At 37.4% G+C, this 15,719-nt stretch overlaps 2 protein-coding genes across 2 annotated transcripts in view; one reads left to right on the top strand and one right to left on the bottom strand.

Moving 5' to 3' along the window:
• Positions 1-764: 764 nt before the first annotated feature.
• CB1H4orf46 (chromosome B1 C4orf46 homolog) lies at positions 765-5,545 on the bottom strand. The gene is made up of 3 exons (XM_023252731.2): positions 5,283-5,545; positions 4,898-5,112; positions 765-3,156 (listed from the first exon to the last, which is right to left on the bottom strand). The coding sequence occupies exons 1-3, from the start codon at positions 5,404-5,406 to the stop codon at positions 3,001-3,003; spliced, it is 495 nt and encodes a 164-aa protein (XP_023108499.1). The 5' UTR covers positions 5,407-5,545; the 3' UTR covers positions 765-3,000.
• Positions 5,546-5,656: 111 nt separating this feature from the next.
• The window catches only part of ETFDH (electron transfer flavoprotein dehydrogenase), a 32,086-nt gene continuing 22,023 nt past the window's right edge, over positions 5,657-15,719 (top strand). The window contains 3 exon segments of the mRNA NM_001290236.1: positions 5,657-5,823; positions 14,482-14,622; positions 15,039-15,268. Of these exon segments, the coding sequence (NP_001277165.1) occupies positions 5,790-5,823; positions 14,482-14,622; positions 15,039-15,268 (405 nt within the window). The 5' untranslated portion in view covers positions 5,657-5,789.

Below are 15,719 nucleotides of genomic sequence, written 5' to 3'. Positions count from 1 at the left end.
TGGTAATGAGCTACCTAGTTAAGAAAACAATTTCTTAAGTCTTTAAGTAAATGTTTATGTTTTGAGCTCTTCCCCAACCCCTGCCATGAAGCAGAGCAAAAAGAAATACAAAAAGGGATACTTTTTTAAAAAGCCGCTATTAAAAATAAGATGAACTTCTCTGTGGGCCACACATGACAACAAAAACTGTCAACAGAGCTGAGCTGTGGGGATACCAGACTCTGACACTAGCAGCTATGAGTTTTAGTGATGAGGAATGAACTGAGTGTCCACAGAAGCCTCACCTCCTGAAATCAGGGGTTAACCTAAGCTGACTGCAATTCAACAAAATTATAAATCAACAAAGATGGTTCTTCTTTTCTAACATAAAAACATACATGGTGGGGAGAGGAAGTCACACACACAAAAATCAAAGTAGTACAGATCAAACTTATGATACAGCTATAACAGAAAAAGTTATAGGGGACCTTAGCATAGGGCTAAGCAAATAAATCAGAATACAATATGGAGCTCAGAACCAAACACTTACATGGTAATTGAATGACAGATGTAGCATTTGAAATACTGATACTTGAAGGAACAGCAAAAGACATACAAAAATAAACAAGATCCCAAAATCGCACCATAAGCAAAAGTTAATCAGACGAATAAACACCTCAACATTAAAAACAAAAATTTAACTTTTGGAAAGACATAAAGGAGAGTATCTTTATGACATTTCCTATACAAGCCCCAGAAAGCACTATTATGAAAAATTGGTAAGATTCCATTAAAATTAAAAGCCTTTATTTAGAAAACTCCACACTCAAATACAAAGATAAACCACAAGCTACAATAGATAGTTGAAACACAGAGAACAGGTCATTAGTTAGTATTCAATATATGGAACACCTACAAATCGATAAGGAAAAGACAAAACCTAATAGAAAAATGGACAAAGGTATGGCCTCAGAAATCACACACTGCATTTCTTCAATCTCCTAGTAGTTATTAAAGTCAGCACTATTCAACATGTGAGACTATACAAGGGCATGAATACCAGGAGGCTGACCATTGTGGCCATCTGGAGGCTAGCTACCACATACACAAAAAAGTATTTTGTAGTGCTTTGAAAACATACACATGTATTAAAAATATAAAAACACAAACTAGAATATACACCACCTCCAGGACAATGGTTACCTCTGGGGAGAGAAGGGGTGGGATCAAAGAGGTAGCAAAAGTTTCAAATGTATCTGACATTTACAAACATAGATCTGAAGAAAGTATAGCCAAATGCTAACATTTATTTATTTTTTAAATGTTTATTTATTCTTGAGAGAGAAAGCAAAAGCGGGGAGGGGCAGAGAGAGAGAGGGACAGAAGAGCCAAAGATCTGTGCTGTCCACACAGAGCCCGATGCGGGGCTCAAATCCACGAACTGTGAGATCAAGACATGAGCTGAAGTCTGGACGCTTAACAGACTGAGCCACCCAGCTGCCCCAAATGCTAATATTTATTAAATCTGTATGGTAGGGATATATTCTTTAATCATTCACTTTTCCTGTTATGTTCGAAATATTTCAATAAAAAGTTTTAAAATAATGAACCCAAAGAAATGGAAATAAAATTTGCTTTGAACAAGTTTATTTTTATACATTTTAAAAACTGCAATTTTTGTGACATGTAAGAAAAATATTTTTCTAATATGAAAATAAGTATCTCTTTGGTATAGAAGCACACCATTTGTGTTATCTTTAACTAAAAAGAAAAAATTAAAAAAAAAAGGGGACCAAGAACTATGACCTAATATACTCAATGAAACTATTCTTTGCCCATCCATTTGTCCCCTTTCATAACCCCACTGTGGGTCTTTAGAATACATATCTGTACACAACTCCATATCTACAAAGAACTAAGATGCATTATCAAAGATGTGTAGAAATTACGGAAAATTAGTTGGCTTAATTGTCGACACAAACCACCAAAGAGAGACAGAGAGAATATAAGATATGGAACAAGTAAAGTAGAACATTGTCAATAAAGTCAAATTATATGCAAGCAATCACATCATTTAAATTTGTTGGCTTAAAAGCACAGTAATTTCTTTAGAATTATATTTAGAATTTAAATTATTATGTGCAAAGCTCAAATAGTAATAGTACAGAGCCATAATTTTGACAAGGCACTTTAAAGAGAACAACCAAACATACAACAACATCAAAAAGAGTTAACCTGAGAAATAAACAAGGAAAAAATATAAACATTCTTTCTAGACAGGCTTTCATTTTCTGAAATAAAAGCTTTTTAGAAAGCATCATAAAGGATAAAAAAATATTTATCATATATTTTAAAAAGTTGTCCTCAAAGTTCAAATTGTTGTAAAAAAAAAAAAAGAGAGAGAGAGAGATTGTATTCCTTCAAGTCAGTGAGGTTCTGAGTCAAATACTTTTTTAGAAAAACAATTACAATTTTCATGGTAAAAACAGGAACAAAAAAAAAACAGCTTTTAACTGTACTGTCAACTCTTTTATTCAACAAACATTTACTGATTGCTGTGTGACACAGTTGTTCTAGGTGCTGGAGATAAACAAGACACAATCATTAGTTCCAGGGACCTTGGCCTAGTGGCACTGGGCCAACATTGGTAGCCTTAAAGTTACCTCCCTAGGTCTGTAAAATAAAGCTCAACTTCAAACTCTGGCATTCTTGGCATCTTCTTGCAAACCAAATAGAATAATGATTTAACTATTTTTTTTTCTGCCATTAAAACTATAGATAACAATATCTACTGATGAAATTAACTTCCATAAAAGATACTATGAAAGTTTAGAGGACAGAAAGTATTTAAAGATAAATATTGCCAACATCAAATATAACATCAGTATTCTGCTTTCACAAAAGTGAAGGAAACCAAAAAAATTTCATTCTGAATACACAGAACTACTGGAGACTACCTTATACTTATGGTACACGTGCAAATATCATCAATGAGGAAGTAGGAATTATTACACAGCCAAATCAGTTGTCAGGCTTCAAAGAATCATAACCTTCTTTCAAGAGGTCCCTCCATGTTTTAAGGAAACGTGCATTTTCTGTACATTTGAAGGCAAGCTCTTCCACTTGAGCTGATACTGCAGATGTGGCTTCAAGAAGTTTGGTTAATGAAAATGCTGCCTGAAATTTAAAAAGAAAGAAAAGAAAGAAAGAAAGAGAGAAAGAAAGAAAGAAAGAAAGAAAGAAAGAAAGAAAGAAAGAAAGAAAGAAAGAAAGAAAGAAAGAAAGAAAGAAAGAAAGAAAAGAAAAAAGAAACAACAGAAGTTTATTTTTAAGATTTTCATCTCATTTTATAAATAGTCTAAAAATAGCTTAAAACCTTGACTCCATTGCCTAAGTTATTTTCCTTAAAAGTAACAAAAAAATCTTCAAACGAAAATACCAGCTCTTTCAGGGAACCCAAGAAATTCTTTCACATGAAGCAAGCTTTGAGGAAATATGTCTGCTGGAAAGGCATCCATTATGCACCAAACATAACAAATCAGTATTTTTTTTTAACTGAAAATACACTAGGGGTGCCTAGCTGTCTCAGTCCATAGAACATGAAACTCTTCATCTGGGGGTTGAGTTCAAGTCCCACTTTGGGTGTAGAGATTACTTAAAATAAAAAAAATCTTTAAAAGAAAAAAAGAAAAAAGAAAGTAAAAAAAAAAAAATACACTAGAATCTCATTTAACTCAACAAGAGGACTTGGATCCCTTGACACTAAGGACCAGAAGTATCTGAAGAAGGACCTACAGACTTACTTCATCATAAACAACTCACTAAAAAATAAAAAACTCACTGATATTTAGTAACAAGGGCAGTGCTCCACTAATTTTACCTGTGAACGCTATTTAAACCATGAAAATATATAGAACAAAGAATAGATACTCTGAGCTGACATATATGAACAAAATCAAAATGAACAAAATCAAGCATACAGAAATGTTTTCTTCACCTATAATATAGAATAACACTGTTCCTACACTAACACATCAGCAGTCCAGTCTACATATTCTCTTGAAACCAGTCTTGTTCAGCAAAAACAGTTTTGTTCACCATTTTAGTCATCTTTAAACAAGCAAACAAATACTTGTTAAGATAATCGAGTTCATTATCCAGTTTCCAGTCTGCACAACAGGGTCTATTCCACAAAGTTCTCCCAGGAGGATCACACCCTACATACCTCATTCACTTGACCCATCCAAGAGTCTTTTTATACTGAAACTCCGGTGATGGGTGAGTAGGTGGGTGTGCGCGCCACTGGGAATTCGCAATTCAACAGAAACCATACTATGCATTCTAGCAATCATAGGGAGGGGTTTTTGACCTAACCTTTAATGAAACCCAATCTTGACTACAAGCGCAGTTAAGTAATCCCTCCAAACTGGGTCCAGCGCACAGCAAGCCTAAAACAGATAATAATAGCATTGCCAGCTGGCTCTGGCAGGTGGCCAACTAGAGCAGCGGGATCTTAAGTCCCAAGGAAAGAAATCACAGCCTGATTCTAAGCACCAACAGGCAACAAGGAGAGCACAGACACCGCCTGCACGTGTCGGCGCAGTAGAGCAGAACGGTTTCAGGTTACAGAGGGTGATTGAAACCAGAAGGCGAGACTAAAAGAAAATAGGGGTGGGGCGGTGGAGGGATAACCCCTTATTCCTCAACACTAAATCTAAAGGCGGAATCCTCATAGATGGGGGACAAAGGGCCTTGGGTCGCCAGTTTAGTCAACCCATCCCCCAGCCCATACTCTGAAAGGGCAGAAGCGCGAGACGCGCCGGACTGGGTGCGCGGACTCCTGGTCCTTTTCTCCCTTGCACCGCCACGGTCTGTCTTCCAAAAAGGGCTGAATGGGGACCTGTCTACCAACACTCACGTCTCCGATCTGCAGCTCCACTTCCTCCAGCGGGTCCACTGTTCGGCTGCTGCTTCTGCTTGGAACTGGCCAGCCCAAACTCACTGGGACGCCGGGGGAAGATGTTGACGAGGCGTCTGAAGACGAGGGAGACGAAGGAGGTGGCGGGGGCGGCGAAGAAATCCGCACGTCCTCAGGGTTTGCCATTGAGCGGGGCTGGGACTGCAGAATCCGACCTTAGCAGCCGAACCGACACCAACAGTCTTTCAAACTGCTCGCGCCCAACGCCCAGAAGCCCCGCCTCCTCCCGGCCGCAATCCCGCCCAGTAGGCTAGTGGGTCTCTAGCCAAATCCGCGAATACCAGTCATTTTTTCGGGACAGCCAATCAAATGTCAGTTAATTCACCTTGTAGCTCAACGCTCTTGAGCAAACTTCCAGTCAGGCTCAGAAGACGCTTGAGCAGAGGACTACAACTCCCAGAATGCCGTATGCATCGCGCCGCCTCCCACTGCTTTTGATGCGAGCGCATTACACTACCGGATCTGTGGGTCTCTCTCACAAGCCCCCGGAGGCCTCACCACGCCTTGGTGAGACGCAAACTCAGAACCAATCCTCAGCCTGAAGCCGGGGGCGGGCTGGGACTAAGAGTCTCTTTCCTTTTCCTCTTTCGGAACGTGACCCGGAAGTCTCTGCTGGCCATCGCGTCCATGCGTGGCGCCGGCGCAGAGCGAGAAAGAGGCGGGAACACGGTGAAGCCACAGTGTTGGGCCGTACTCTAGGCAAACTTCAGCGGAGGTGTTGGTCCTGCTTGGCAGGTGATGGCGCCCCCCGCGGCCTAGAGGTCCAGCGCCCGCGGCGAGCCACAGACAGCCCTTCCGTTGTGTCCCACCGACAGTCCTGGGAACAGTGAATATGTTGGTGCCGCTAGCCAAGCTGTCCTGCCCGGGTGAGAGAGAACTCCGGGCGGGGATAAATGGAGGAAGGTCGAGGAGTCAGGGCGAAAAGGACAGGGCCACACCTGGGGCGGGGGAGGGGGGTGCGGCTGGACACCTACCTCTCTCCTCCGGCTCTCCTGGCGTTCACTGGTTAAACTAGGACGAAGGCCACGCTGTCTGCGCCTGGTAATGGACCCTAAATTCCTCCCCATTGAGTTGCCCCAATTGGAAGAATTAACTAGGTTAAAGGTCGTGGGCTGAGGAACCTTGTCAACATGACCCTCCGGTGGACTCCTGAACCGAATATTCCCAAATCCTGGTCCTAAAACTCTTATCCCATAGCTCAGGTGTTATATGTTGCATTGTTTTAAATGGATAAAATAATATTTGCAGTTTTTCTTCTTGGTCGTGTACTGACTTTCGTCTTTGCACCCAGCCTAGTCCATTCTTAAGAATTTGAAGTCCGATCTGTCACATCATGATTAACATCCATGTGCTGCCCCAAGTCACCAGATTACATCTGGAGCCAGAAATTTTTCTACATTGTCTAAAATTAACTTTAGAGGCTTACCGTGTTATGGGTGCTCCTAGAACCATCATAATGGTTTGTGAAAATACCTCATTACCTTCCCTTTCTCTTAAGTAAAAATAATAATAATAATAATGCAGTTGAATGGTCTTTGGTTGGTTTTACTTAAAAACAAAAAAAGTTTAAAAATTCAAAAAACTTCACTGCAGAATCTTGAATTTTCTCACAGTTGTCTTAGTTTTTTTTATCTTTTATTTAATTTTTGGTTATGGAATAAACAAGTATACATACTGCAGATTCACGGATGTTCTTATTATGTACATTTTATGAAAGTAGAATTTTGTCAGATTTGGCTACCATATGTTAAATTAGAATTTTGTTTAAAGTTCCTGTTACTCATACATGTATTACTACACCTAATGTGTAGATATGCTTTATGTTTTGTGGAATATCAAAGTAGTCAGATGCTATCTACCCTACTGCCTAATTTAGCTGAAACCATTCTTGGGCCAAGCCTTAACCAAATTCCAACACAATCAGCATTTCCATTTTCCATGGATACTTAAATCATTGCCATTTTCATAGCTCAGTGTTAGCACTACTGGCAACAAAGAGATGGACACAAATGTGTTGGCAGTGATGTTATGAGTTCAGTGGACTTTTTGACCTTCTCTACCAAAATTCAGCCAAGTTGCCTAATGGTTCAGATGTTTAAAGTGGAGTACCAGATTTGTTTTCAGAAAAGGAGTAAAGGTCATGACTTTTTAATTTTTATCCCCTGGGGAAAATCAAACTACCCAATTCCAAATATTCTCAAGAAAACCACTGGCTGTGTAAGCAATAGAATTAGTTTTGTCTGATACCAGGTCAACAGTTTGCAGCAGCAAATGATATAACTTCTATACACTAAACTACAATTCATCACAAAACAAACATTTTTAATATCTTTTAATAAAACAAATAATTATTTAATAAATATTCTTTTGAATAATAATAATGCTCTATTTGAACTGAACTCTAGAACTGAATTCTCCTGTAATATCTTTATTTATGTATTTTAGATACATTTTTTTCAAGATTTAGGATATGTGAAAAGTTACCTAATAATTAAAACATTATTCCCAATATTAAAATTTTTAGTATGCCTCTGTAAGTAGAGAAAATTAGTTTCCTTGCCACTCTTTTTTTAAGATTATCAACGGGGCGCCTGGGTGGCGCAGTTGGTTAAGCGTCCGACTTCAGCCAGGTCACGATCTCGCGGTCCATGAGTTTGAGCCCCGCGTCAGGCTCTGGGCTGATGGCTCAGAGCCTGGAGCCTGTTTCCGATTCTGTGTCTCCCTCTCTCTGCCCCTCCCCCGTTCATGCTCTGTCTCTCTCTGTCCCAAAAGTAAATAAACGTTGAAAAAAAAGATTATCAAAAACATTTTTTTTTAATATTTATTTTTGAGAGAGAGAGAGCACATGCACAAGTGGAAGAAGGGCAGAGAGAGAGAGGGAGACACAGAATCTGAAATAGACTGCAGGCTCCAAGCTGTCAGAACAGAGCCCATCCCGGGGCTTGAACCCACAACCATGAGATGATGACCTGAGCCAAGGTCAGATGCTTACCCGATTGAGCCACCTAGGTGCCCCAAGATATTTTTTAGTGTTTAAAAGTCCTTAGAGTTCAGCCACTATACATCTCTTTCCTTCCTGTTTCCCACAATCTTCACTTATTGATTTTCTGAGGCCAGATTTTTGCTTTAAAAAAATATTTTATTGGAAAGAATAAATCATAAAAATATGCTAGTTCTGCAATTAGGTACTAAAAAATAATTAGACTATGCCAGGCAATTATCTCTCCATGTAATTAGAAAAGAAAGGGAAAAAAAAATCTTGTTTTCATCACAGCACAGTTTCCATTCACAAATCATTCCAAATCCGATCATAGTCTCAGAGCTTGACTGATGTTGGAAGGATTGAGACTGAGTTTGAGTGCGATCATCTGAATTCCTATTTATCTACTGTAAATGGGGATGAGCTGCCCCACAATTTTTATAAGGTCATGAAGGATAAGATGTATTAAAATTGAAAATTCTTGTTTTTTAATTTTTAAGTTGATTTACTTTGAGAGAGGGAGAGCACATGAGTGCGCAGGCACGCACAAGCAGGGGAGAGCAGAGAAAGATAATCCCAAGCATCAGGCTCTGCGCTATCAGCACAGAGCCCGAGGCCGGGCTCAGTCCCATGAACCCTCAGATCATGACCTAAGCCGAGATCAAGTAGGATGCTTAACTGACTGAGTCACCCAGGCACCCCTAAAATTGAAAATTTTGAACTGTTCAGTATGTCCATTAAAATGTAAATTTTATTGTATATTTCAAATCCATGTAAAAGTCTTTGTTGATCTTTACTAATTATTTGTTATAGCCCATATTTAGAAACTTATTTTTGGGATGTCTAGCTGACTCAGTCAGTAGAGCATGTGACTCTTTATATCGGGAGTGTGAGTTCAAGCCCTACATTGGGTGTAGAGTTTACTTAAAAATAAAATCTTGAAAGAAAAAGAAACTTGTTCATTTGCAGATAGATGTTTCCTTATAAGAGACAAGTTAAAAACCAGGAAAGGCCTCATTATTATTGTTATCGCTGTATAACCCAAGTTACTTTTTGGAAATTAAACCACAGATTTGCAGGTTCCTGCAAATTACAGTGAAAATTGTAACTAGGAAGATATCTATTTAGTTATCAAATATGTATTAGCCCCTTGCTTTTTGTAAGAGTTATACTAGATTATATATCATAGTATTTCCAAGGCAAAGACTGACCATAAACTTTAGAGCTGATGGGGTGAGCAGAGTTAGAATAACATGCTGAATGTTTCGTTGCTGTTAATGAATTCAAACACAATGTAAACAGACTCCAAAACCTATGCACTTAACCACTGCTTTTTTCCATGTTGCCCTTTTCTATTTGTTTTGTTTTTAATTAATAAACTTAGTTTTGGGGGGGCAGTTTTAGGTTTAAAGAAAAGTTGAGCAGAAAATACACAGAGTTTCCATATAACTTTCCCCCATTCCCCATTAACATCTGGTATTGGTGGTACATTTGTTACAATTGGTGAACCAATTTTGATACATTGTTATTAGAGTTCATTCTTTGTATTGTACATTTTATGTGCATTTGACAATGTGTAATGACATGTATCCACCATTAGTTACATTATTGTATAGAGTAGTTTACCCTCAGATCCCCTGTGTTCCACATATTCATCCCTTCTTCTCTCTTCCAGAACCCATGGCAACCACTGATTTTTTTGTAATGTCTCTATAATTTTATCTATAGAATGTCACGTAGTTGAAATCATGCAGTATGTAGACTGGCATTTTCAGATTGCCTTCTTTTAATATGCATTTAAGTTTCCTCCATGTCTTTTCATGTCTAATAGTTCATTTCTTTTTAGTGCTAAATAATACTCTATTGTTTGGATGCACCCCAATGTATCTGTTTATCCATTCACCTATTGAAAGACATCTTCCAAGTTTTGACAATTATAAATAATGCTGCTATACATTCATGTGAAGGGCTTTGTTTTTAATATTGGCCATTTTCTTTCTTTTATTTTATTGTGATGAGAACTCTTAACATGACATAGACCCTCTTGACAAATGTTTAAATGTATGTTATTGTTGACTATAGGTACAATGTTGAACATCAGATCTCTAGAGCTTACTCATCTTGCTTGACTGCAGGTTTTTGTGTGGACATTAATTTTCAACTCATTTGGGTAAATAGCAATGGGTGCAATTGCTGGATCATTTGATAAGAGCATGTTGAGCTTTGTTAAGAAATGCCACACCATCTCCCAAAGTGGCTGTACCACTTTGCATTCCCACTAGCAATGGATGAGAGATCCTTTTGCCCCACATCTCTGTTAGAAAAAATTCCAGTGTTTTTCTCATAATCTTTATTGTGTGTGGTTGTGAATATTCTTTTTTTAATAATAGTTTTATTGAGATATGTCACATACCATACAATCACACCATCTAAAATACACAGCTCAATGGCTTTTAATACAAACATAACAGTTGTGCAGCCCTCACCACAGTCTATTTCAGAACATTTTCATCACCTTAAAAAGAAACCTCACACCATTAGCAGTCACTCTTCAACCTCTCCAGCCCTAGGCAACAACTAATCTATTTTCTGTCTCTATAAATTAGTCTAGTCTGGATATTTCATATACATGGAATTCTATAATACGTGATCTTTCCCTGCTGGCTTCTTTCATTTAGCAATATGTTTTCAAAGTGTACCATACTGTAGCATATATCACTACTTTATTTCTTTTTGTTGCTAAATAATACTCCATTGTATGAATATATCACCTTTTATCCATCCACAAACAGACATTTGGATTTTCTCTATAATTTAGCTGTTATGAATTATGCATCTGTGAAGATTCATGTACAAGCTCTTGTGTGTTTTCATTTGTCTTAGGTATATACCTAGGGGAGAGCTACATAGAAATTCTATGCTTAAGGTTTTGAGGAACTGGGAGACTGTTTTCCAAAGTGGCTGCACCATTTCACATTCCCACCAGTTGTGTATGAGGGTTCCAGTTTTTCCACATCCTCATCAACATTTGTTATTATCCCTCTTACTGCTTATAGCCCTCCTAGTGGATATAAAGTATTGTCTCATTGTGGTTTTGATTTGTATTTCCCTGATGGTTAATGATGTTGAGAATCTTTTTATGTGCTGATTGGCCATTTATATATCTCCTTTGGAGAAATGTCTATTCAGATCCTTTGTCTCTTTTTTAATCTGGTTGTCTTTTTATTATTAGAGATGAGTTTATTATATATGCTTGATACAAGTCCCTTATGAGATATATGATTTGCAAATATTTTCTCCCATTCCATGAATTATCTTTTCACTTTCTTGATGGCATCCCTTGAAGATAAAAGGTTTTTATTTTGTTGAAGTATAGTTTACCTATTTTCTCTTTTGTTGCTCGTGGTTTTGGTATCATAGCAAAGAAACCTTCGTCTAATCCAGGGTCACAAAGATTTATACCCATGTTTAAAAAAAAATTATTAGCTCTCACATTTGGGTCTTTGAAGCTTTTTGAGTTAACTTTTGTATCACCATAATCTTAATCTTTTAACTTTGTATTTTTAAATAATTTTACACTTACAGAAGCATTGTAAAGATAACACAGAGTTCCCATATACCCTTTGCCCAGCTTAACTCCTTACATAACCATAGTATAATTATCAAAACTAAGAAATTGATATTGATGTAATACTATTAACTAAACTACTGACTCTATTTGGATTTTATTATTCTGTTCCAGGATCCAATCCAGGACACCACGTTGCTTTTAGTTGTCATGTCTCCTTAGTCTACCTCAATGTGATAGTTCCTCTGTCTTTTCTTGTCTTTCATACTTTTGATATGTACTAGCCAGGCATTTTGTAGAATGTTCCTCAATCTGAATTTGTCTGACTTCTCATAATTACACTGAGGTTATAGATTTTGGGGGAAGTATGACACATAGGTGAAGAACTCTTCTTATCATATCAGGGAGTATGTTTTACCAACATATCTTATTGCCAATAATGCTAAACTTGATCATTTGGTTAAAGGCTCTGCTGTATTTCTCCACTGTAAAAGTAATATTTTTCCCTTTCATGCTCTACTTGTGGGAAGCTAGTAACTAATCGCAACCTACACTCAGAAGCAGAGAAACAAATAATCTGTGGATGTATCACCATAATCTTTTATACTTTGACTTTTTCTGTTAAAATTATAGGCCAAGTGGAATGCATTTTGATAGGAAGAAAAAGGTACACTTTTTTCCCAAATGACTCTCTCCCTATCTTTGATGATTTAGTGAGTAACCATCTCTTCTCCCTGATTAGAAATGGCATCTTTATCAGGCATCAGATCCTGAACTCTTTATTCTTTTCCTTTGATTATTCTATCCCTTCTCCTATAACAGACTTTTAATTATTATAGCTCCAAATACAAGTTTTTATACTTTTCAGGGCTATTCCCAAGGGAGGATTCTCTGTCCCTTTTTCTTTTTTTCTTTTTTTTTTTTTTTTTTAATAATGGGAAAAATTATGAAGAAGAGTACCGGAGAAGAGAGACTGAAATTGAAGATATAGGTCAAAGGGAAGGCCTCAGATGGAGGGATGTCCCTACAAATATGGGAGGGATAAGCCTCATCATCCAGGTGGAAGGATTAATCTAAGTGAAGGGAAACGACATCTATTATAACCTAAGAGAATGAACAAAGAGTAGATACAAATACAGATTACATTAGAAGTTGTTGCCAAGGAAATAGGGAAGTTCCCACCTAATTGCTTCTATCTTTCTATGATGTTTGGTGTGTTAGAGTATCTGCTTCAGATAAGGGAGGGAGGAGATAGAGTTGAAGATTTTAGGACAACAGAGGTTTAAAGAAAATTATTGCAGATAAATCTTTGCACACTTCTGTTTATTTCTATTTTCTAACTTAAAGTATAGGTACATTTTTGAGGCTCTCAGAAGATACTGCCATATGGGAGAGTTAATTTTTTAAAAGGCTGACCATAAAACCTAGTTTGCCTGCATTGTGCCAGCATAATTAGTACTGCCCCTTCTTACTCTCACAAGTATCCAGTTGATAAATTATATGGTCATCCTATTTATAGGTTAGGCTTGATACGAGCTATATTGAAAAATTAGTTTATTAGATACTTCTAAAATATTATAGTTTGAAAACATTGCTTTAATGAGGAGAAACTAACTAAATTGTTCACCTGGGGCACCTGGATGCCTCAGTCAGTTAAGCATCCAACTTTGGCTTAGGCTCAGGTCATGATCTCTCAGTTCATGTATTCAAGCCCCACGTTGGTCTCTCTGCTGACAGCTCAGAGCCTGGAGCCTGCTTCCAATTCTGTGTCTCCCTCTCTCTCTGCCCCAACCCCACTTGTGCTGTGTCTCTCTCTGTCTCTCAAAAATAAACATTAAGAAGAAAATTTTAATTGTTCATCTAGGAAATAGTATAGTGTGTTTCAGTACATGCACAACTAATGGCTCAACAACATAGACCTAACTATTAATTGAATGCGGTATTGATATGGTCAGAATGTGAACACAGATTTCCAAATATAAGACATCGTATGGAATCATACAATTTTAGATCAAAAAGTTACCTTAATCATCTCATGCCAGTCAGAGTGGCTAAAATGAACAAATCAGGAGACTATAGATGCTGGAGAGGATGTAGAGAAATGGGAACCCTCTTGCACTGTTGGTGGGAATGCAAACTGGTGCAGCCACTGTGGAAAACAGTGTGGAGGTTCCTCAAAAAATTAAAAATAGATCTACCCTATGACCCAGCAATAGCACTGCTAGGAATTTACCCAAGGGATACAGGAGTGCTGATGCATAGGGGCACTTGTACCCCAATGTTTATAGCAGCACTCTCAACAATAGCCAAATTATGGAAAGAGCCTAAATGTCCATCAACTGATGAATGGATAAAGAAATTGTGGTTTATATACACAATGGAATACTACTTGGCAATGAGAAAGAATGAAATCTGGCCTTTGTAGGAACGTGGATGGAACTGGAGAGTATTATGCTAAGTGAAATAAGTCATACAGAGAAAGACAGATACCATATGTTTTCACTCTTACGTGGATCCTGAGAAACTTAACAGAAGACCATGGGGGAGGGGAAGGGGGAAAATAAAAGTTAGGGAGGGAGCCAAACCATAAGAGACTCTTAAAAACTGAGAATAAACTGAGGGTTGATGGGGGGGGGGGGTGGGGAAGGGTAGAAAAGTGGGTGATGGGCATTGAGGAGGGTACCTGTTGGGATGAGCACTGCGTGTTGTATGGAAACAAATTTGACAATAAATTTCATGTTAAAAAAATAAATAAAAATCATCATCTAATGACCCTTTCGTTTTTTGGATGAGGAAACTGAAATCTAGAAAGGTTAAGTGATTTAAGGTTTTAGGGCTAATTAATAGAAAATTTAACAAAAACCAGATCTGATTCCCAATCTTAGAAATTTTTTCTCTTAAAAAATGTTTTTTTCAGCCTATTCCTGAGGAAAGCTAATTGAAAAAGAAATAATAATGTTCATAATTTTCATGCAGCATATCAGTGCTTTCATGCCTTAAAAATTAAGAAAAATTATCTACCTCTGTGTGGTACAAGATGGTCTTCAACTTCTGTTGTACCTCGAATTACTACCCACTATACTATTTATCCCCGGGATAAAGACAAGCGATGGGAAGGTAAGTAATAATTTCTGTAGAAGAGTCTAGGCTTTTCTAGATACTTTGTATCATTTTGTGGAGAGAAATATTTTTCATGATAGTATAAAATCATCTAATAATATTTCATAGCTTTACCAACACTATCACTTACTGATATTGAGATAAGCAAATATCTGCTAAGTTTATAGTAGTAAATCCCAAAGCCAAAAGTTGGCTTCTAGAAGCTAAAGTAAGATCTACACTGGAAAAGAACCTAACAGAACGTCCAATTAATACACTAATATACTTAGTATAATTTTCATGCAAAGCAGAGGGGCAATTTCTATAAGTAATGCTTAGTACAGTATAGTATTTGTAACCCAGTATGTGATTTTTATCAGATCATGTTCATCGCAGAATTTTCATGTATTTTTTTAAACATTTTTTCCTTCCAGGAGTGAACATGGAGAGGTTTGCGGAAGAAGCAGATGTAGTTATCGTTGGCGCAGGCCCCGCAGGACTCTCTGCAGCAGTCCGTCTAAAGCAGCTGGCTACTAAACATGAAAAGGACATCCGTGTGTGTCTCGTAGAGAAAGCTGCTCAAATAGGAGCTCATACTCTCTCAGGGGCCTGCCTGGATCCACGTGCTTTTGAAGAATTATTCCCAGACTGGAAGGAGAAGGGAGTATGAAAAAATTGGTTTTTATACAAAGTATAATCTTTATTCTATCTCTATTTCCAAATTATAGAATATGGAAAACCCTTTTCACATAATTCTACCTCTTAGAGGATTATTATAGATAGGTATTTTTTTAACTTAAAAAGAATGAAAAAAATTGAGTCCTATCAGATTTTGAGGGTATTGCCTAACTTGTTCCATAAGTGTTTATATCATTGTTCTTATTAAAGCTTTCTGTGAATTTCCTGGAACAGTGCAATATGTAAAGCCAAAGAGGATAGTCTAACCAAATGGTCTAAAGAAAGAAATTAATATGGCCTCTCATAACCTAAGCAGAAAAGGCACTGGTATGATACGTAGAGAACTGTGTTAGTTTTACTGCTTTCATAATTTGTAGGACCTTGTTTAAAATCTTACACTTTACATGTCTTAGTTTTTTTCTTCTATAAGATGGGTT

The sequence above is a fragment of the Felis catus genome, chromosome B1, assembly GCF_018350175.1.
Source record: "Felis catus isolate Fca126 chromosome B1, F.catus_Fca126_mat1.0, whole genome shotgun sequence".
NCBI classification, from domain to species: domain Eukaryota; kingdom Metazoa; phylum Chordata; class Mammalia; order Carnivora; family Felidae; genus Felis; species Felis catus.
The sequence above is the reverse complement of the archived record's forward strand: the minus strand, read 5'-3'. Positions and strand labels throughout refer to the sequence as shown.

Excerpts from the sequence above, each read along its gene's own strand:
- CB1H4orf46 (XM_023252731.2), bottom strand. The coding sequence starts at position 5,406 with ATGCGCTCGCATCAAAAGCAGTGGGAGGCGGCGCGATGCATACGGCAT. Across the intron at positions 5,113-5,282 it reads CAAGAGCGTTGAGCTACAAG|GTCGGATTCTGCAGTCCCAG; the intron begins GTGAATTAACTG and ends TCGGCTGCTAAG. Across the intron at positions 3,157-4,897 it reads TGGAGCTGCAGATCGGAGAC|GCAGCATTTTCATTAACCAA; the intron begins GTGAGTGTTGGT and ends TTTAAATTTCAG.